The sequence below is a fragment of the Schistocerca nitens genome, chromosome 1 (assembly GCF_023898315.1).
Source record: "Schistocerca nitens isolate TAMUIC-IGC-003100 chromosome 1, iqSchNite1.1, whole genome shotgun sequence".
In the NCBI taxonomy this organism is placed as follows: domain Eukaryota; kingdom Metazoa; phylum Arthropoda; class Insecta; order Orthoptera; family Acrididae; genus Schistocerca; species Schistocerca nitens.
Window position 1 is genome coordinate 329,722,384 of NC_064614.1, and position 22,514 is coordinate 329,744,897.

The 22,514-nt window shown below is 39.4% G+C and overlaps 1 protein-coding gene across 2 annotated transcripts in view; it reads left to right on the forward strand.

The window, feature by feature from the left end:
* LOC126248542 (DNA-directed RNA polymerase I subunit RPA1) overlaps window positions 1–22,514 on the forward strand; it is a 346,647-nt gene that overhangs the window by 138,864 nt on the left and 185,269 nt on the right. For both annotated transcript variants that reach the window (XM_049949615.1, XM_049949606.1), the window contains exons 13-15: window positions 208–322; window positions 2,244–2,436; window positions 18,738–18,911. In XM_049949615.1, coding sequence (XP_049805572.1) covers window positions 208–322; window positions 2,244–2,436; window positions 18,738–18,911 — 482 coding nt within the window. The remainder of the gene's footprint in view (window positions 1–207; window positions 323–2,243; window positions 2,437–18,737; window positions 18,912–22,514) is intronic.

The window sequence follows — 22,514 nt, forward strand, 5'->3', positions numbered from 1 at the left end:
TAATTTCAATCATACCCTCTATAAAGTGTTTTTACCTTTCTTGTGGGACCATGGTAATGTTCGTGCCTTACTCCAAAAAGTCCATTCTGTTTAACCATCTCCCTTCTTCTCTTGTGCCTGTCAGATTTTGATTGTGTTTGCAGTCTGATGCCATTTTGTACATTGTTATATTACCTGTATTTACATGCCTTTTCAAATCCATTGCAGCCAGTGTACCTCATCAGTATCTTGTGCCTAAAGATGGCTCACCATTGGCTGGATTGATACAGGACCATGTTATTGCTGGTGTGAAATTATCCTTGAGAGGAAGATTTTTTACCAGGTATGGTTGTTTTTTGTAACTGTAATTTTTGCTAACCTTTGTTAGGAGTCAAAGGAGATATGTATTATCCAAATTTTTCATCACGAAAAATGCTGCAGCAAATAATTTGCCTGTAAATTGTACTTACATGCACAGCTTTTGAGATACCTAACACACATTTTTATATTGTTTCTTGCAACTGTTTTGTGATTGATGGAAATAACAGTAGAACAACCAAAACTCGTTATTAGGTATGTGAAAATATAGCATCTATTTTTGGCAAAATTTGCATCTGTTCTTGGCAAATTTCACATGTAATTTTTTTTAATACATAAATGATTAGACATACAGATGTAAAAGATTTTCATGTTATATGCCTGGAGACGAAGCCTTAGCGCTTTGAAATTGAATTTGGGGGGGGGGGGGGGGATTGGTGATTTGGAAACTTTTTGATTATAATGTCTGCTTTTGCAATAACTTCGTTTTTTTTTTTTTTTTTTTTTAGCCCCCAAATTGGTTTTTGCCTGTTTTTTTCCATTTTGCTCTGTTTAAGTTTTCAGCAAATGATTGTTTCTGTTGAGAAGCAGCACTATTTTGTGCCTCTTATTTAAGATATTTCTCAGCAATAGTTTTATTTTTTCCACCCAATTCGATAATTACAAACTCAGCGGAATATTGATTTTTGACATTTCTTGGTTATTGATAGACATGCATATCCATACTTGATAAAGCTACAGATTGAACCAACAAGGTACTTAGCATAGAAGTAGAACCAAAAGTAGCACTATTCACTTTTTGGGAAAAGGCTTTTGGCAAAGTCTAAACATGTAAACAGATTTTGTTTTCCAGTAGCTCTAAAGTGCTGATCAAGGACAATATAAACTGACAGTTGGCTGCGAGCGTAAACGAAGTTAGTTTTAATTGTCAGAGAGGAGAGGATTGGTGCGAGGAATCAAGCACACTTGCAGGGCAACCAGCTTACATTTATATTCTTTGCTTCTGCGAAAGCAGAAATTGACACATGGTCATAGGGATTGATGATACCTTCTGGTGTTTTGAAGATGCTAATGAAAATCCATGGTGGACCAGGATTATTCTCTTCACTCACTTCAAAATAAGAAAACAGCAAGCCTTACACACTGCACAGTATTTGTTAATGCCTATCGCCCAGTTGTTTACTTATGTTGGCAGTGTCATAAACAAGGTAGTTCAGGCCTGATCTCTACCAGTATTTGATGCAACCACAGTTCAAAACACCCGTTGTCTAAAATTGCCACATGAAAAGGTCTGGATTGCACCAACTTTTAAACTTCAGCTTGCAGACAAATATACAGATTTCTTTGTTCTAAAATGCTAGTTTCCACAGTTGAGCCCTATGTTACATTACCTGACATGTATATTGTGCAGACCACTCAATCGCACACAGTTGGTGTGACACCAGAACATTGAGCGTATTGATACATTGTTGCAGTTGTGCACTTTGTATTTTGCAAATATATTCTTTTGCACTTTATCTTTAAAAATTGGCCTTTTGTAGATGATTTGCAATATCAGTAACCTAAAACTGAGTGAATTTTTGGTATTAAAAAAAAAAAAATAAAAAAATAAAGCTATTATAAACTATTGCTGATAAAACAGTTCATCTGGCTACAAGTCACTGTGAAGTAGCATTTGTTAGTTAATTTCCTGTTTTTGCATTTTGAGACGTAATTCGCACCTGTATTTGCATTTATTGCAAATTTTCCAGGTCCCTACTTACAATAATCTTTATCATATCCAATTGAAAAAGTAGTTTTTCATCTCTCTAGTTATTTTGCATTACAGACTATTTACTGTACTATTATTTCGTTTTAGATAACTAAAATCTGTATTGTGAACATTGCAATTGTTAAAATTCGTGTAACATATTTATTTTTGGTGTTTGTTTGGTTTCATGGAAAAGAGAGGATTATTGTCAAATGGTGTATCAAGCATTTCCTCGTATAGCATCAGAAATCAAGCTGCTGCCTCCAGCAATAATTAAACCGATACCTCTTTGGTCTGGCAAACAGATATTCTCAACAATCATCATGAATAGTACCCCAAAGGGAAGGCCATCTATTTATCTGGAGTCTACAGCAAAAATTGGTGCTAAGGTATTGATTTTGTTTAACAGTACAAATATAATTTAAGTGTAAAAAATAATTGCTTAAAAGAAATAATACAGTCTTTATGCTCTTCTTTACTTGGTAATTTTCTTAACATGATATCTATGAGTGTGAAATAAAGCTGTAATTCAAATAATAGAGATTTTGACAGATATTCAACAGTGTCTTGATAATATTTTAAAGTGTTACAAAGAGTAACAACTTGCATTAAATGTTCAGAAATATTATGCACTCCACAAAATGAAAAAAATGGAGTATCTCATGATTACATTACATACAAGCTACAATTGGAATTGATCGACTCATGCAAATACCTTGGTGTAACAGTGTGTAGGGATATGAAATTGAACGATCACACAGGCTCAGTTGCAGGTAAAATAGGTAGCAGACTTTGGTTCATTGGTACAGTACTAGGGGAAATCAGTTAGTCTACAAAGGAGATTGCCTACAAATTGCTTGTGTGACTCATTCAAAAATATATCTCAGTTGAGAGTGTGGGATCTGTACCAAATAGGAATGACCGGGAACATTAACTGTAGGCCTGTACATAGAAGGGCAGCATGATTGGTCTTAGGTTTGTTTGACCTATAAGAGAGTGTCACAAAGTCACTGAAGAAACAGAAGTGGCAGATATTTAAAGATTGGTGCAAACAATCCCAAAAAAGCCTACTTACAAAGTTTGAAGAACAGCTTTAAATGATGGCTCTAGAAATATATGATATGATCGCTAAGTGTCTCTCTTATATGAATCATGAGGACAAGACTGGATTAATTGCAACATGCATAGACACATTTAAACAATCTTTTTCCAGTGCTCCATACATTAGTGGAACAGGAAGAAGCCTTAATAACTGGCACAGTGGGAATTACCCTCTGTCATGCACTTTAGTGGTTTGTAGAGTACAAACATAGATGTAGATTAGTAGGAATCAGATTTGTGTTTTCATCTCTTTTGAGAAACACTCTCGTAGTCTGAGAGTGGCACAGTTTAAAACTTAAATTGGACAATATCTTTCCCATATATATCATAACTCTACAGTATTGTTTCTGTCAAATCTCTTATATTTGTTCTTTTTCATGCAGTTTCTGCTGATGTGATCATTATTATACATTTATGTAGGTAAGTTTCTTTACGTACAGACATTACCACCAATGGCAAGTGCATCAGTACTCAAACTTCATAAATTGTGCCGATCGTTTGTAGCAGAAAAAAATGCCAGCAGCTCATTTTTGACACATTCGTATTCAACCTGTCATGATGATTTGTGTCTGAAATAGTTTGTCTCCTGAATTCTTTAGAAAACTGATTCAAAACTTCTTGAAGATACCAATACTGCAGTTCTGATGTCCCTCTATTTCACAGTGATTTGCAATGAATTGCACATTTCTTGAGACCATTGATAATGATATGGGAGCCTTGTGTTAAACCAGATGCTCCCATTGTCTGTTGTCTGCTTGAAATGTACTGTTTGAGAAACATTTGCATCTATTCTGTGTTAGTATTTCATACTAATGAAGGTATTTCATTGAAGAAAGGTTTCTGTATCTGTGTCAATTTGTTTCTGATGGCTTCTTTGTTCCAGCCATCTTGCGTAAAGATGTTTTGTATATAGTGGAATTCTTCCACAATTTTGATGTTCAGTGATTCACTATCCTAATTTGCGTTATTCTCCACCACTTTCACCTACATTTGGTTTTGCAGAATTCCTGCTGTGTAGACAGACATACTATTGAACAGTTCTATGTCTTCCTTCAAAAGAGCTTTACAGATGACAAACTTTATCATTGGTATTTGTTTTCTTTGCATTCCTGTTACAAAATTTCTTTTCAGTTCCTTCAGCGCTTCTTTTACATGCGAGTTAAACAACAGTGATTACAAACAGGCCTGTTCCCATCTCAACAGAAACATTCTTGAAGGAATTGTAGGCTACGTGTCTAATTCTATGCTTGGCCCCTATTCTTAATAATATTTAAAACAACTCTTTTCAGTTTATTAAACTGGAAGCATTCCCTAGGTTCTTAAATTTAATGGATGTTTTGCAGTTTTTCTTTATTTTACCAACAGCAAGGTCAGAAATGTGTCTGTGGCATCTTTACTTTCTCTGAAGACAAATTGATATTTCCTTTTTCAGTTCTTCTCAGGTTCTCTTTCTGTTGCCTGTATATTATTCTAGTAAACAACTTATAAGTGTAAAATACACTGCTCAAAAGAATTAAAGGGTAACTTTTTTGGAACGCCATCATTTCTCCCATTGCCATGCAGAAGTGTGAAATTTGGCTCAAAGGTGCCTACAACCTTCCTCTATGACACTGCAGAAGTATGGCGCCCTGCAATGCCACCTCGGTCTGGGTGACACTTCAAGCAACAAGGTGTCAATGTGTGAAAAAAACCCCAGAAGCCAGAAGTTCATGTAAGGTAGGTTAATGTTGTCACATGGGCACCAAATTTCACCACAATTCTGCCCAATGCTACCATGGACATGTCACATCATGGGGAGCTCATCACAACCTTCCTTACCCACATCTCACTCCTTTGTTCAATGCCTCTGTGATTGGAGGTCAGAACAGCAATGCCCAAGGTTGAAATCATATGATTCTCTTATGGGTGGCTCAGGAAAACATTTGAGACACACCACCGCTCAGAGTAGACATGAAGAGGCCTCAGGAGGTGGCATAAAGTGCATCAGTGAAACTACCCCTTGCCTTGGAGCATTCATTTACATACATTTAACAGTTAAAAACAAAGATTTGCAGTGTGATGTGCAACAGAACAACGTTCTTGACATCTTGAAAAATGTAACATTTCCGCCTTGAGCTGATGGTAGAATTCTTTGTTTACGCAACCAGTTTTGGTGGGCTGACCATCACCAAGTTCATAAAAGTATTCACAGCTTCATCTTAGGCAAAACACCAAAGCAGTATCATCAAATGATAAAACCATGAGTTAGACACTGCTGTAATCATAATATAAATAACATTATCACTCTATAAAACCTGTGCTAGGTAGTGCAGTCATTCATTTTACTGGCATTAATGCTGATTTTGTATTTCACTAAATACAAAGCTTTGAACATTTTTATGACAGTCATTCAACCAAAACCAGTTGTGTAAATAAAGAATTTTACCGTCTGCTCAAGCAGTAATATAATATTTTCCAAATATATATGCACTGGAGACCACCTCCTGAAAATGTACAGTTCTTGACAATCTTTGACACTGCTGACACTACCTGGATGTTCAGCCCTTTGCTAAGGACTTCATGGGGCTGAAAGTAGGTGTAGAGCAGCAGCTGAAGGTTGTTGAGGGGTTGCCTGTCTGCAGGCATCTAGGAATCGGTCAAGGTTTGTCTCTGTACAGCTACATTTTGAAAGTGCTCAACCAAGGTGCGCAAGTGAACTGAAGGCGTTGGTGAACTTTGTGGTCATAGAGGACCCTTTGCTGATTTATTCATGCATGTGTCAGTGTCTCTGTCTTTCTCCGCAGTTTTCCCTCTGTGGCTCCCTGTAGTACCATTTAAATTGTTCTGTGATGTCATAATGCATGTCCTGTTATCCAGCCCTTTCTTCTTGTGTTTTCCACATATTCCTTCCCTCAGTGATTCTGCAGATAATCGCTTTCATTTATCTTCAGTTCAGTTTGTTACTTAGGTCCTGAATTACTCTGTATAGAGATTATTTACAATAAAAATATGTTTCTGCTTTTATGGATGCTTCTTACACTGCTTATTTGATTCAACCTTGGAATGGTAAGAGTCATAACGTACATTAGGGCCATCTACTCACTGCAGATCATTAGTGATGTAATGGTACCAAGTCATATAGTGTATTTTTTGGCAGCATTTGAGGCAGTTTGCATGTAGCTATGATTCTAGCTGCAGATCATTAGTGATGTAATGGTACCATTCCATATAGCGTATTTCTTGGTAGCATTTGAGGCAGTTTGCATGTTGCTATGTTTCCAGGTGCTTGCTGTGTTTCTAGGGAAGGTTGCAAACCTCGTAGAAAAGTAATGTATCTCTGATCTGAACATACTATTTCTGTTTCCTAGTATTTGTTCCTTCATACAGCTTCTGCTGTTTTCATGATTCGGAGAACTAAGTTTATTTAACTTGGTGGCCAGATTGCCTTCTTGTCACTGCAGTCTTCAGTTATCCTAAAGGAGGGAAGTTGGGTTTGTGCCATCGGTCTGTTAATTGAGTAAACTTTGTTTTATGAAACACAGTTCAGTTTCTGAATTGGGAGAAGTACTGTTGAACGTTACAGAGATCAGCAAAGTGGCACTAGAAATTTTTACAGATGACTGTGGTACATATATATTCTTATATGTGTCCAAGGCTTTTGATACTGTTGACCATAAAATACTACAAAACTAATTATTGTTAATACTCGATTATTGAAAGCAGTTGCATGAGCTGACAGAGGTGGGGAGGGAGTAGGGAAGGACGCATGTTGGTGATAGAGGAAAGAGGCATCTGTCCAAAGGCTTTACATCTTGTTGTGCAGCTGTTGAGTCACATGTTCAAAGTATGTTGCTTACTTCCTTCACAGCCTTTCCACAGTCCCTGTCCCATTACCACCAGACTCCTAGTTGGTTACTATGGGTGTGACGTCCTTGTACACCAATGTCCCCCTTGTCCATGGCCTTGCAGCCACCTGGAAAGCTACCTTTCTCAACATCCTCCTGATACCCAACTCACCACCTCTTTCCTAATCCATGTTGCCAGCCCCATCCTGATCGACAATTATTTCACTTTTGAAGGCCAAATCTATAAACTAATCCTTGACATTGCCATGGGTACTCGCATGGCACCACATATGCCAACTTATTTATTGGCCATCTGGAGGAAACCTTCCTATCTGGTAAACAAACACAACTTCTTGACTGGTTCAGATTCATTGATGAAATTTTCGTGACCAGGATTCACAGGAAGGACACCCTTAGCTTTTTCCTCTGTAACCTCACCACCAGTTCTCAAATCCACTTCACTTGATCCTTTCCATTACATCGAGCCACTTTCCTGGATGTCAGTCTCCACCACTCATATGGCTCTATAAATACGTATCAGGTGCTTCCATCTCCAACAGTATTTCCACCATGACAGCTGATACCCATTTCATATTAAAGTCTCTTCCTTACAGCCTCACCATCCATAGATGTCGCATATGCAGTGGAAAACAGGAGTTGTTGAAATATACTGATAACCCTAACAGATCTTTTACTGACAGACAAAATCCAGCTCATCCATAAACAAATCTCCCATGCCATCTTCTTTTCTGACATCCAATAAACTTGTTAATCAGCTACTAACTAGCACTCCTCTGACCATCCAGTATCACCCTGGCCTTGAAAAGCTCAACCACATCCTTCACCAGAGCTTTGAGTACGTCTTGTTGTGCCCTGAGATGAGGGATATTCTACCCAGAATCAATATCTACATCTCCCAAAGTAGTGTTGTACCACCCGTCCAGCTTAAAGAAGCTCCTTGTCCATCCCTATTCCAATCCTACCTCTAAACCTGCACCACATGGGTTGTTCCTTTGTGGTCGGCTCAGGTGCAAGACTTGTCCCATATGACCACCTACCACCTTCTACTGCAGTCCAGTCACTGGCATCACCAACCTCTAAAAGGCAGGGGCACGTATGATAGCAGCCATGTTATACAGGGATCCCAGAAGTGTTGTGACAAACTTCTAGGGAAGGTGAGGCACATCTTAAGGATTAAGCATTGCTTAGCAACTTGGCAGCAAAGGGTAGCAGAGGTCAAAGATCAGAAAGAAAACAAGAAAGTGATTCATTTGGACATAATGAGTACACATGGTGTTGTATGACACGAATTCTACTGTAATGTTACAATAGATGCTCAAAGTTTGCATGATCAGACGCCATGCCATGCATGCGTGACACTGACAGAGCATTGACTGCTGGACACAGTGGGAGTTATTTGATTGTAGCAGCTGCACAGATAATTTTCTAAATGAGAACCATTTCAGACTCCACACAAGTGCGATACATGAGAGATTTCATGGCTCCCCACAGAAAGAAATCAACCCATCAATGCTGGAATGATCTGTTCAGATGCCTACGAACAGCAGGTCCAATATAAGCGTCACATTTGTTGGAACAATTTCAGGCAAGCCGGAAGGAACCTTTTCCACAATGCTCAGATAGTTCATGGTAATCAAGCTGGATGGACAAAGGTAGGGCGTGACTAAGTAGTCACCAGCCAAACTGCCCACACGTTACCTGTGAAGTGATATTGTATTGCATGGTGCCACACACTGTGAGGATTTGGTGGTGCCCACAAATACTCATTGTGTTGATTGAATACACCATTCCTGGTGAATGTGGCCTCATTCAATGAACAACGTGTAAGCTGGGAAATATACATCTTGGCCACATTGTTGCAGAAACCACTTGCAAGATGCACATGTGCATGATGGTCACTGGGTGCAATAACGGGTCTCTTTGGAGGTGAAAGTCATGTATGGCTTCGGTGTTAAAATATACTGGAAACTGCTATGAGTCATTTTTAAGCGCAAGGCAAAGGAACATAAGCTGATGCTTAAATTAATCTTCACAGCATCCAACACACTTTCTTCTCTAAACAACCAAACACACCAACATTGACATGCTTTCAGTAGCCTTGCACTAATTTCGTAGTGGACATGTAGACAAACTGTGGTGTGGTTGATGTCTGCCTGGGAAGCGTTCTCAATAAATGCATCCAAAGACTCATCCATTGCTCTCACCTATTCTGTACATTAAGTGCATTTGTACAAGCTCACTTTTCATATACTGTAACGTGCTCCTCATATGCAACCTAGCACTCGAATGAGGAAATCCTCACATCCCCCTCCATTAATCTCATGTACAGCACCACCTAGTGGCATAAGATGATGATTGTGGTCATAGTTTGCCATGCAATTCTCAATTATTATGCTGTGCCCCACCTGTCATAGAAGTTTGTCACAACATTTTCTGGGACACCTTGTATAACAGCCACGTGGCAATTACTGCACAGAAGGACAAGTAATCAATTGAGTACTCGTGAGAGTGGCCACTGCCAATCTGTGACAAAACCCAAATGTGACCATTCAGTTACCTCACATGTTGCTTACCATAACACAAATGATTTTGACAGCAGCTACACTGTGTGGACAATATGAATTCTCAGTTCCAGTGCAAGTTTCTCTGAACTACACAGATGGGAATTGTTTCTCCAACATATCATGTGCTCTTGCAATCCCCCTAGCCTAAACCTCTACTAATATGTTCTCACTGCCTCACTTTACCTCTTTCCTTCTGTCTTCTGTTCCACATTATTCCTTTCTAATCCAGATCTTGCACTGCCATCCTCCGCCACTCCTCCCTCCTCATTCTCCATGTGGGTGTACTCAGTCTCCCTCCCATTCTCCTTCTTCACATTTCTCTCATTTCCTCCCTCTCAGTTTCCTCACCTCTCCATTTTCCTACATCTCCCTTTGCTTTAGCATCTCTACTCTTTCCGTACTGCTGCATGGCTATGGAATCATCTGTCGAAAGACATGCCTCTTTCCCACTACCTTCTCCATGCACCCATCCCTACCCCCACCCCACCTCCATCAGCTTAGGCAAATGCCTACCACAATCAAGTATCAATAATTAGTCTTCCTGTGGCCACGGCAATGTGCATTTGAGTGTCTGTGTAGTCGTGTGTGAATGTGTGTACTTCTGCTAGAAAAAGACTAGTGCTGGGAACTAGTATGATAGCTGTTTTCTGTTGTGTTCTGTTCTCCACCCATCAGTCCGCTATGTAGGTGGTTACGTTTCCCTTACTTTACATATATTATGAAACTGTTGTTGAATTTTTAGTAAAACAATTGTCAGACAGAAAAAAAGAAACAAAAGTGCTGCCCCTAAGGTTAGTATATTGGGTCTCATTCTGTTCTTAATGTGTATCAGTGACTTTACAGACAGTACAAGACAGGAAGAAAAATGTTCTCTTTGCTGAAGACAGCAACATCATAATCACTGATAAAATGCCAGAAATCCTATTAAAGAAAGTAAGTGAAATCCTCCAGGATGTTTGTGATTAGAGAGTATGTAATAAATTAACACTGAACATAAAAATGAAAATGGACATAGAAAATCATGGAACAAGAGCCAGTTTGGACTTTAATTTACCAGGGAAAAGCAAACAGAAAATTCCAAACAGTATTTTCTATCAGAGAGAAAAACTGTATAATAGATTTCCCATAGAGATGACAAAGTTTACTAAAATACATTTGTTTAAAAAGGTGGCTGAAACTTTCTTTGTAAGTAATGCCTAATACACAGTTGAAAATCAGTTAGAGGAAACAGAGCAGTTTTTAATAGTGGAAGGGGAGAACTGCAACACCCTGGCACATCATGATCACCATGTAATGCTTTTACAAGTAAACCAAGCACCAACATCTGTAGTGCATGACTGTAATTTCTTCTCCCTCTCTGAAGCTCATCATCTTATAATCATGGGGAGCTAACTAATTTTTTCAGGCAGATTGAGTGGAGGGCGTGAACACATGTATGGGGCATAATTACAAATTGTGTGTTTATAGGCCGGGTGTCAGCTTTCCTTACAGCCTGGAGGAAGTGCAAGAGGTGTAGCAGCGTGTGTATGGCCTAGAAGTCATTATTAGGTGTCCTTGGTCTGTACAGTGATGCAGTGCAAAATTATATTTTAGAATGTCAATTATCTAGTGCAAGGAGTGCTTAAATCAAAGAACATTGTACAATAGGGACCAGCCAAATGAGGCATTGCAGTTGTTAAGATACTGCCTCATATTTGGGAGTATGGCGTTTGCTCTGTCCAGCCATCCTGATTTAGGTTTTCCTAAATCATTTCAGGCAGATGCTGTTATAGTTCATTCAGCAAGCCGTGGCTGACTACCTGCCCTGTCCTCATAAAAATGTACTTCCTAATTCTGTCGATATTGTTCTGCTCTCAATTTCAAATAAAATTTTGATGTCTTATCTAAATGTTATTCACTGCAGTGCTTGAGCTAAAATCAACTTTACGCATCATTTACGTGTTGTGTTTTTAGCTCTGCAAAGTCTTTAAAACTTTGTGCAATGTTTACTTAATTTTATGCACCGCAGTAACTATGGTGTATAATGAAAAGAAATTCAGTCCTTTATTGAGCAAAAATATCAAACTGGTAAGATGTGCAAAATAAAATTGATGACTCTCAGCACAGGCACCAGCATTTGGCGAGCAGTACAGCTATAACAAAAGATGTCTCAGTGTGGAATGCAGAGAGCACATCTGTAGCAGTGAAACGATTAAGATGACAAATCCTATATCATTGTTAGATGATCCTGGGATGAATAAATAAATCAACTCCATCAAATCAGATTGTTTGTTTACTGTATTTTATGAGGTAGGGATCCGGGCCAGCCCAACATATACCAAAGTGAATGTGGAAAACCATCTAAACCCCACAGTCAGGCTGACCATTGCACCAAACCAATGAATGATTCAATCCCATTCTGGCTCTCCTTCCTCTCCCAAAAGCCAGTGCACTGCATGTTATGCCATATAAGCAGATGAGTTGATAATAATTAACAGTAATAAATAAAATTCAAATTATTGTATTAACATCCTGGTCAGGTTAACACATTTAATTTATTCGGAATGTTCATTTCAGCATGCTCCCTGCTGTAGAGCAAAAGATTGACTATGTAGTTGTGATGTATGATGTGACTGATGGTACAGTTACATATGCATCGAAGTTTGAAAATTTAGAAGAAACTGGGAAGTGAATGATTGAAAAAATTTAAAGTGTAATTAAAGCTGGCTGATGCCCACATGTGGCAAAATGTTTAACTGTTTTCATATACCTTGGAAATATTGTGAGTTATATGATTAATACTACTAACTGTGTTGACAATACTATCCCCAATAGTGTATATTTCATCAATAGCTTCCCAAGGAAAGTAGCAATAATGTCTGCTCTGGCCCTATGCTGCACTTCAGATGCTGCTCCCCAGTAGCTGACTGTGGATGGTGCACAGAAAGGTCTTTTAGATTAGACGACTCTCCATCCAGTCCAGATACCTATAGCTGTAGTGTAGAGGACCCAAAGGTGCCCATATAAGATCGAAAGAAATGCCCCGTATGGGCAAGAGTACTAAAATCCTAGTGTTAAAGTGCCAAGGCATTTGCAGCATAGTCCATGTGCTCCTAAAATGCTATGGAGTTCATCTTATACTAGGTACAGAAAGATAGTTGAAATCCAAAATTGACAGCAGTGAGATATTTGGGGAAAATTTAAGGTTATATCAGAAGGATAGGCTAATGGTAAATGGAGATGGTTTATTAGTTACAGTAGACAAGCAACTCAAGCCCACCGAGATAGATTTTTAAGTTGTGTGTGAGATTGTCATGTTGTGGGTGGGTTTAAACTTGTAGTTGGAATTTGCTTACCAACAGACTCACTTTAGGTGTAACCAAAAACTATTGAGAAAACCTAATTTCACTAGTATGTAAATTGCCCAGTTGTACTGTGGTCACTTGAGGAAACTTTAATCATCCAAACATCAATTGGAAAAATTACAGTTTTTTAAGAGGTGGGCGTGACAAGGCGTACTGTCAAAAATTATTGAACACATTCTCTGATAACTACCTAGAACAGATTGTTCGTAAGTCAATGTACGATGGAAATATATTAGTTCAGGTAGCAACAAATAGACCTGACCCCTTTGGGAATGTCCCCATAGAAACTGGTATCAGTGATTTTAACACAGTTGTAACAACAATGATTACCAAAGTACAAACAGCGATGAAAACAAGAAGAAAGGTTTGTGTTATCAGGAAACTAGATAAGGAGGCAGTAATGTTGTCTTTCAATAAAGAACTTAAAAATTTAACTTGGGAGAGGAGCATGTGGACGAATGGTGGCCCATGTTCAAAAGAATAGTTGACCTTGCTCTTAATAGATATGTACCTGGTAGAACAGCTCATAATATGAGGGACCGTCCAAGGGATACAGTCACTGGAGAGAGAGAGAGAGAGAGAGAGAGAGAGAGAGAGAGAGAGAGAGAGCAGAGACTACTCCATAATAGGTGTAAATGAAGCATAGGACTAAAGATAGGGGGGTGGTGAATGAAACATTTGGCTGTTCAAGAGAGCAATGTCTTGAAGCCTTCAGTGATTATCACAGCAGAATATTATTAAGGATCTCTCACAAAACCCGAAAAAATTCGTAAATACATAAAGGTTGTTAATGGTACCACCAAGTTAGTGTCCAGACATTCTTGGAACAGATAGGGACAGAACTTTGAAGGTTGCAAAGCAAAAGCAGAAATGCCTAGCTTTGTTTTCAAGTGTTTCTTTACAAATGAAAATCAAGGGATATTGTAGCAGTCGAGTTCTAGAATGACCGCAAAGATGAGAGGTATAGGTATTAGTGTTGTAGGTGCTGAGAAACAGTTCAAATTGCTGGAATCAATCAAATCTCCAGTGCACATGGAATACCTGCCGGATTTTGTCCCAAATTAATAACAGAGTTAGCCCCTCTTTTAACCAGAATTTGCCGAGCCTTACCAAAAACCATGCTCAGTAGTGGGAAGAAGCACAGGTCACATCTGTCTAAAGGGTAGCAGGTCCACAAATTTGCCATCCAGTATCATTGACAACCATTTGTTGTAGAAGATAGGAGATTTTCTGAACTCAAAACACAACAACAAACAGAATGACCATCTCCATACCAACCAGTGTGGATTCTGAATGTAATGTAACAAGGCAGTCAGATAGATGTAATACTTTTTGATTTCCAAAAAGCATTTGACTCGGTACTAATTTGCACTTATAATCATAAGTATGATTGGATTGGATATCAAGCATAATTTGTGACTGGGCTGAGGAGTTTTTGGTATGGAGGACGCAACAAGTTATCTTCGATGTAGAGTGATCGACAAATGTAGAAGTAATTTCAGGTGTGCCCAGGGGAAGAATGTCGGAATTCTTGCTGTTTATGTTGTATGAATGAACTTGCTGACAATATTAATAGTAAGCTCAGACACTACACAGATAATGCAGTTGTCTATAATGTACTGTTGAAAAAAGCTGAATAGAGTACTGTATGAAAAAAACCTGTATAAATATTTAATCAGACCTAGGAAGCCTACTTACAAAGCTTAAAGAACCAACTTTAAATGATGACTCTGGGAATACACTACAAACCCCTATGTGTCACTACAGTAAGGATAGTTAGGACAAAATTAGTTTAATTATAGTGCACACAGAAACGTTTAAACAGCCATTTCTCCCGCACTTTCTGCGTGAATGGAACTAGAAGCAGCCCTAAATAGGAAGTACACTCTGCCACGCACTTCACAGTGGTTTTCAGGTTATGAATGTAGGTGGATAGGTCAGCTCTTTTGCTCAGCTAATAACTCACAAGAATGCAAACGGACAATAGAAGTGATTATTATTTTAGGATGGTGACTGTGTTCTTCTAAGGCACTATGCCTAATCTGATAAGACTTTTCCGTACACACAGGATCAAACTTCAAATTTATTGTCAACAATGATACATCAGTAACCTCATTGAAGTAGACTTGTTTTTTTAATTTTATGTTGTAGAAGATAGAAGATTTTCTGAACTCAAAACACAACAAACAGAATGACCATCTCCATACCAACCAGTGTGGATTCTGAAAAAAAATGATTATGTGAAACCCATTTCAGACTTCTTTTCCCTCACAGCATACCGAATGTAATGTAACAAGGCCGTCAGATAGATGTAATACTTTTGCACCTTAAGAATTGAAAAATGCAACAAACAGCAATCATCACATAGATATTAATAATATTATACCTCTGTGAACTAACAGTGTGGCTGTTCAATGAAATCTTTCTATTTATATATGTGCAGCAAGCTTCCCATCTTCTGGGCTAATGTGGACTTGAGACTGAAAAACATGAGTGATCCAAAATGCGATTGTTTTTACCAGAAACTAGTATTTTCCGTATTTACAAAACATGCCACATTCAAGTCTCATTGCATTAGTTGCACATTATTTGCTAGAAACTGGCAATTGATTTAGAAATTTAATCCTAAAACTTGCTTTTTTTCATGTCAGTTGCTTTCAGTTCCCCTTCAAGAAATAGTCCTCCAAGTTTACGTTTTCTTTCCATTCACGTTTTTCCTGAGGATGGTGCTCATTTTCTAGTGTGTCAGAAAATACGTATAATTTCACAAAATTCATCTTGCATACTCTGATAATAGATCAAATTATTTCCATGCCAAGGTGTGCATATAATGGGTTCATCGACCACCTTGTCTTCACTCTTGCTCTACTGAAAACATTTCGTGCACTATACCTGTGTCACTTAGCTGCTCAAATACTGATTTACAGGTGTTGCTATGAACCACTCATGCAAATTTTTATACTCTGTGTCTTCACCACCAGAAATTTGTATTCTAAATGAAAATATTTGTTCTAATTGTAACAAATACTTAGTTTTTCATTTGTATGTTTTCAAAAATAACCAAACATGTATGGATAATCCACAAGCACAATAGTCCACACCCGGATAATTGAAGAAAGTTTTATCAAAACCCAGTTTACTCAAAAAAGCAAATTTTTGAAGAAACAAATTTTTTAACTGTCATACCAAAATATCAATTGCATAAGTGAGATAACTTAACGTTTACACAGATTTTGTAGGAACAATTCTGATTGTGTGTAAGACATTTTGAAAATTTTCGTTGCTTATTTCAGAGTAGACGGACAGACTTTGCAAGTTTTTTTAAAAGTTGATAAATCCAAAGGTGAAAGTCTAAAGCTCTGTTAATATACATTGATTTTTTTCTGTTTCTTTAATTCAACATTAATTGCCAAGGAAGCTACTTTACTGTTCATTTTGCATAGAAATACAGTAATGTACTACAATATAACACATCAGTATCATACTCTCCCATAAATGTTTGATAAGCAAAAGTGTGAAACAGCAACAAGCATTACTGAAATACAACACAAAATGCTGGATACAACAATACTAAATTGGAAATCTATTGATCACTGTCAACTATGTCCTGCTCTTTCTGGCATCTTAAAATGCCTTGTAAGTTTTAAGACATACCTTTCCTTTTCCTTGCTGACAATGTTGTTCTTTTCAAAGGTGGCTGCTTTCTTCACTTCCTGGCTGCAGTTCATGGTCAACAGGACTTCCATTAAAAGTGTCAGATAGCAATGACAGTACCTTCTTCTTAGACTTTTCACAAGCCATCGCTCGTATAGGCAGTTACTTTGAAAGCCATCGTAGATTGTAGGACTTCTAGTCCACTGGACTTCAGATCCTTTGCTTCTTAATCTTTATTTTTATATCTTCGTGATGCCATGTTCCAGCACTTTATAGTATTCATTTGGTTAAGCAGTATCTTAACTTTTTCAGTAGTATTTATACAGTCTACCAAACACTTTGTCAAGATTATATGTGAGACCACAAATAGGGAACTATGTACTAGCTTATTCAGTTACCTGCTTACTCCCATAAAGGACATTAGCACGCACATCAGTACTGTGTTTTTATTTTAGACAGGTACAGTAGGAAGAAAATAAATGAACTTTATGTGGACCATTTTTCTGGCTGGGACACCTGAAGGTTTCTGAGAAAATCTGATAAGAGCTGAGGCTACTTCATTGCATCCTTTTGGTGCTTCTGTTTCAAGCCAAGTATAACGCTTTCCTTTCCTTTGTCTGCTGTCAGGAATGAATCATAATGCAAAAGATGTACAACCAAACCTATCTTGAAGAATACTTCACCTACAGGGAGCATTGGTATTTGCTGATTTTATAGTACTGTATATCGAAACATGCTTTAGCCACATTTGGATTTTCCTCCTTTATTGTTGCATATAACTTTTTTGCATAAATTTTGTGCAACCTGTGGTGTTTTATTAATTGATTTTTTCTTCCAGATATTATTGATTTGAGAGTCTGTCTTTGGCCATCTCTTATGTTGCCTAAAATGTGGTACATACAGGTACTGTCCAGCCATCTTTTTCCTTTATGCTGTACTTTATTAAAACAGTATTATTCCTTTTTGGTTCTTTCGTGATGTTCCTTCTCCTTGACAAAGATGGCTTGAACTGAGCAATAATCAGGAATTAATGTTGTTGCATAAATCAATAATTTATTTCTATTGTTGGTTCTGGTGACAAGTGCTTTCCTACAGTTTATGTTGTTCTTTTCTGTTGAAACATTGTTGATATCCCTTTACGTCTCTCAGAAGCAAAGCACAGTTTGCATGTATTGACTTTTGCTTTAACTAGTGAGAGCAAATACTGAGTTTTTCTATGCCCTATAACAACAGCAAATATCAGTTTTTGACAAATCCATTTCAACAGGTTATGTATGGCAACAAGCTTGATCTGTAACAACAAAAATCTAAGTTTTGAACCATTGAGCACTTACTGACTTTTGAAGAAATGCTTCCCATTTGGTAGCTTGTTTTATTCTTAATAAACTGAGAGCATTTTTGTTTAGAATAAGCTGTTTGTAACTGTGAAATAGTGAATTTTTGTGCTGGAGGCTATTTTGGAAAATTAATACAGTCCCTCATTTACAGCACATTGTGTTCATATAGGAAAAGAATAAACAGCAACAGTTAAGCAAATCTTCAGTGTATTCGCTTTCTCATTTGGTATTTGGATAGGAGGTTTTGTATCACTCTCATGACTGCATCATTTGTTCTTACTGAACTAATTTTCTTCTGTACCCCATGTTTTCATAGGGTAGTCATGTTAATTTTTGGATTTGGTAGTGTTAGTGATAGAGGGTGGCTGGATACCCTTCCTGTTGCCACCATTCTCCCCACCCCCTCAAGGACAGAGTGTGTGTCTACCCCCATCTGCTTGTGTGTAGTGTTACATTGTGAAAGTGTGTGTACATTTTCTAAATGTTTGCATATCATGTAACTGAGGTGGGAGATGGGTACCAGCCTGGTATTTACATAGATGGTTGTGAAAAACTGCCTAAAAACGACATCCAGGCTGGCTTATACACCAGACATAGTTCATCTGCTGAGCAGATTTGGTCAGGGTGTGCCCCTCCCCCCCCAAATCCTGGAAGCAGTGTGCTAATGCACGTGTTTCTCTTATCAAGCTCATCCTTTTTCGATTTCAAATTATTGCTGTATAATATAACATCTGGATGAGGTGTGGGAAAAATAATAGTAACTGGACAATATTAAAAATTTATCATTGTGCAATTTTTTAAAAATATTTTTAATATAAGTATAATTAAGTGTTTTCTGCACCCAGGCTTGGCAAAGTGTAAAACCAAGACGATGGAAAGCTGGAGGTACTGAGTTTACGAACCCAGTTGTTATGTCAGAATCGGAAGTAGTGATACATAATGGTGAACTGCTGTCTGGAGTGCTTGACAAAACACATTATGGTGCATCAAGATACGGCCTTGTCCATTGTGTTTATGAGGTAAGAAGCATTCAGAATTTGGGATTCTAATGTCATTGCATCAGTCACGTTTTCAAACATGGGTTGATTCAACCTAGTTTATTGGATAGTGTATGATGAAGTCCAGTAGCTCCTATAATTATCTTACATATTATAGTAATGGAAAAAAATGTTATTGACAGTTTAAGAGATAGATTCCATAAATAGTTTTCATTAAACATTGGCCAAAGTGACTGTGGCATAAATCTGATGTTGAATATGATTTGAAATGGCTTGGAGTACAACCTGTCAGTGTTACTACAGGAAGACGAAAACATCTACTGGCTTACACATACTCTGGGCACCTATCTGACAGACTGTGCATCACATAAATACTGAATCCCCATGATTTCTCAATATTCACATAGCTCTGACTGCTATGAATAATGGAAAGTCCAGGTTGGAATAGCAACAATATTATGGAAAGGGTAGATTGCTATTCACTGTAAAGATGACACATTGAGTTGCAGAGAGGCACAATGAAAAGACTGTTACACATTGAGCTTTCGGTCAAAGCCTTCCTCAGAAAAGAAAGGAAAAAAGAACACACGCGCACACACACACACACACACACACACACACACACACACACACACACACACACACGTGACTGTGATCTCTGGCCAGAATGCAACTGTGTCAAATGGCAGTAGCAACCTGGAGTGGTGCCTGAAAGGGGGAGGGTTAGCAAAGTAAAGGTGCAGAAAGAGGAGTGAGCACTGCCTGGTGGAGCATACAGGGACCACGTAGACAGTGGCAAGACAAGGCTGTAAGGTGCAGTGGCAGGAGGCTGTTGGAACGAAAGGGGGGAGGGGGCTGAAGGAAGAAGAAAGCAGCAAAGAAGGGGTAAAAACCAGTGGGTGCCTTTGCAGAGAGTGTCGCACAGTGAGAGTGAGGGTATATGGATTGGGATGAGGTGACATGGGGGGGGGGGGGGGCAGAAAATGGTGGGTGAGGGTGTGACTACAGTAACTTATTATACACTCCTGGAAATTGAAATAAGAACACCGTGAATTCATTGTCCCAGGAAGGGGAAACTTTATTGACACATTCCTGGGGTCAGATACATCACATGATCACACTGACAGAACCACAGGCACATAGACACAGGCAACAGAGCATGCACAATGTCGGCACTAGTACAGTGTATATCCACCTTTCGCAGCAATGCAGGCTGCTATTCTCCCATGGAGACGATCGTAGAGATGCTGGATGTAGTCCTGTGGAACGGCTTGCCATGCCATTTCCACCTGGCGCCTCAGTTGGACCAGCGTTCGTGCTGGACGTGCAGACCGCGTGAGACGACGCTTCATCCAGTCCCAAACATGCTCAATGGGGGACAGATCCGGAGATCTTGCTGGCCAGGGTAGTTGACTTACACCTTCTAGAGGACGTTGGGTGGCACGGGATACATGCGGACGTGCATTGTCCTGTTGGAACAGCAAGTTCCCTTGCCGGTCTAGGAATGGTAGAACGATGGGTTCGATGACGGTTTGGATGTACCGTGCACTATTCAGTGTCCCCTCGACGATCACCAGTGGTGTACGGCCAGTGTAGGAGATCGCTCCCCACACCATGATGCCGGGTGTTGGCCCTGTGTGCCTCGGTCGTATGCAGTCCTGATTGTGGCGCTCACCTGCACGGCGCCAAACACGCATACGACCATCATTGGCACCAAGGCAGAAGCGACTCTCATCGTCCCTCCATTCACGCCTGTCGCGACACCACTGGAGGCGGGCTGCACGATGTTGGGGCGTGAGCGGAAGACGGCCTAACGGTGTGCGGGACCGTAGCCCAGCTTCATGGAGACGGTTGCGAATGGTCCTCGCCGATACCCCAGGAGCAACAGTGTCCCTAATTTGCTGGGAAGTGGCGGTGCGGTCCCCTACGGTACTGCGTAGGATCCTACGGTCTTGGCGTGCATCCGTGCGTCGCTGCGGTCCGGTCCCAGGTCGACGGGCACGTGCACCTTCCGCCGACCACTGGCGACAACATCGATGTACTGTGGAGACCTCACGCCCCACGTGTTGAGCAATTCGGCGGTACGTCCACCCGGCCTCCCGCATACCCACTATACGCCCTCGCTCAAAGTCCGTCAACTGCACATACGGTTCACGTCCACGCTGTCACGGCATGCTACCAGTGTTAAAGACTGCGATGGAGCTCCGTATGCCACGGCAAACTGGCTGACACTGACGGCGGTGGTGCACAAATGCTGCGCAGCTAGCGCCATTCGACGGCCAACACCAATATGAAATATAATAAACTTTATGTAACCAAGATCACACAAATACATACTTTAGACATTGTCAGCAGGGGGGAGCGTGTGGGGGGGATCTGTAGTATTATAAACACTGAATAAATTTTCAACTGCTAAGATCACTAAAACATTCATTCATATTGGATATCACTGTTAGCATTCAACCGCGATTCTTACACATATATTTTAACAGCGCGTTTCAAGAGACAATGCTCTCATCATCAGGTTGTAAAGTCTATGTCATGAAATTAAACGGACTAATAAGACAAAATACCATCACAAATAGTTGGGAAGTCCATAGAGTAAAACAGAATTAAAAGTATATTGGACTGTGGGTCCTCGTCTTACATTGAAGTTGTTGACACAAGTCGATGGCCGTCCCATAGCATAGGTGCCCAATAGCATAGCGTTACCGTCAAGCACACGGCTGTAACCACACCACAACACCTAGGCACGTCAGTCCACAACAGCTCCCGAGCCGGCACAGTTAGACAGCATACTTGGTAGCTATGAGACAGCCATCGACTTGTGTCAGCAACTTCAATGTAAGACGAGGACCCACAGTCCAATATACTTTTAATTCTGTTTTACTCTATGGACTTCCCAACTATTTATGATGGTATTTTGTCTTTTTGGTCCGTTTAATTTCATGACATAGACTTTACAACCTGATGATGAGAGCATTGTCTCTTGAAACGCGTTGTTAAAATATATGTATAAGAATCGCGGTTGAATGCTAACAGTGATAACCAGTATAACGACAACTGCTACCTCAACTCCATAATGGATTATATTAAAATTCATTCATATACATGACCGGATTTGACAATTCTCTGTTGTCATATTCAGATCTATGTTTACATCATTACACAATCTTCTCCTTCAGTCCAGTAAGTGGTGCTATGTATTATATGAAAAACTATTCATCCACGAGACTCAGAGGGCCATAGACACGGGTTCTCAGGTAGATGCCGGGTTTCTTGACTTCCGCAAGGCATTTGATACGGTTCCCCACAGTCTTTTAATGAACAAAGTAAGAGCATATAGACTATCAGGCCAATTGTGTGATTGGATTGAAGAGTTCCTAGATAACAGAACGCAGCATGTCATTCTCAATGGAGAGAAGTCTTCCGAAGTAAGAGTGATTTCAGGTGTGCCGCAGGGGAGTGTCGTAGGACCATTGCTGTTTACAGTTTATGTAAATGACCTTGTGGATAACATTGGAAGTTCACTGAGGCTTTTTGTGGATGATGCTGTAGTATATTGAGAGGTTGTAACAATGGAAAATTGTACTAAAATTCAGGAGGATCTGCAATGAATTGACG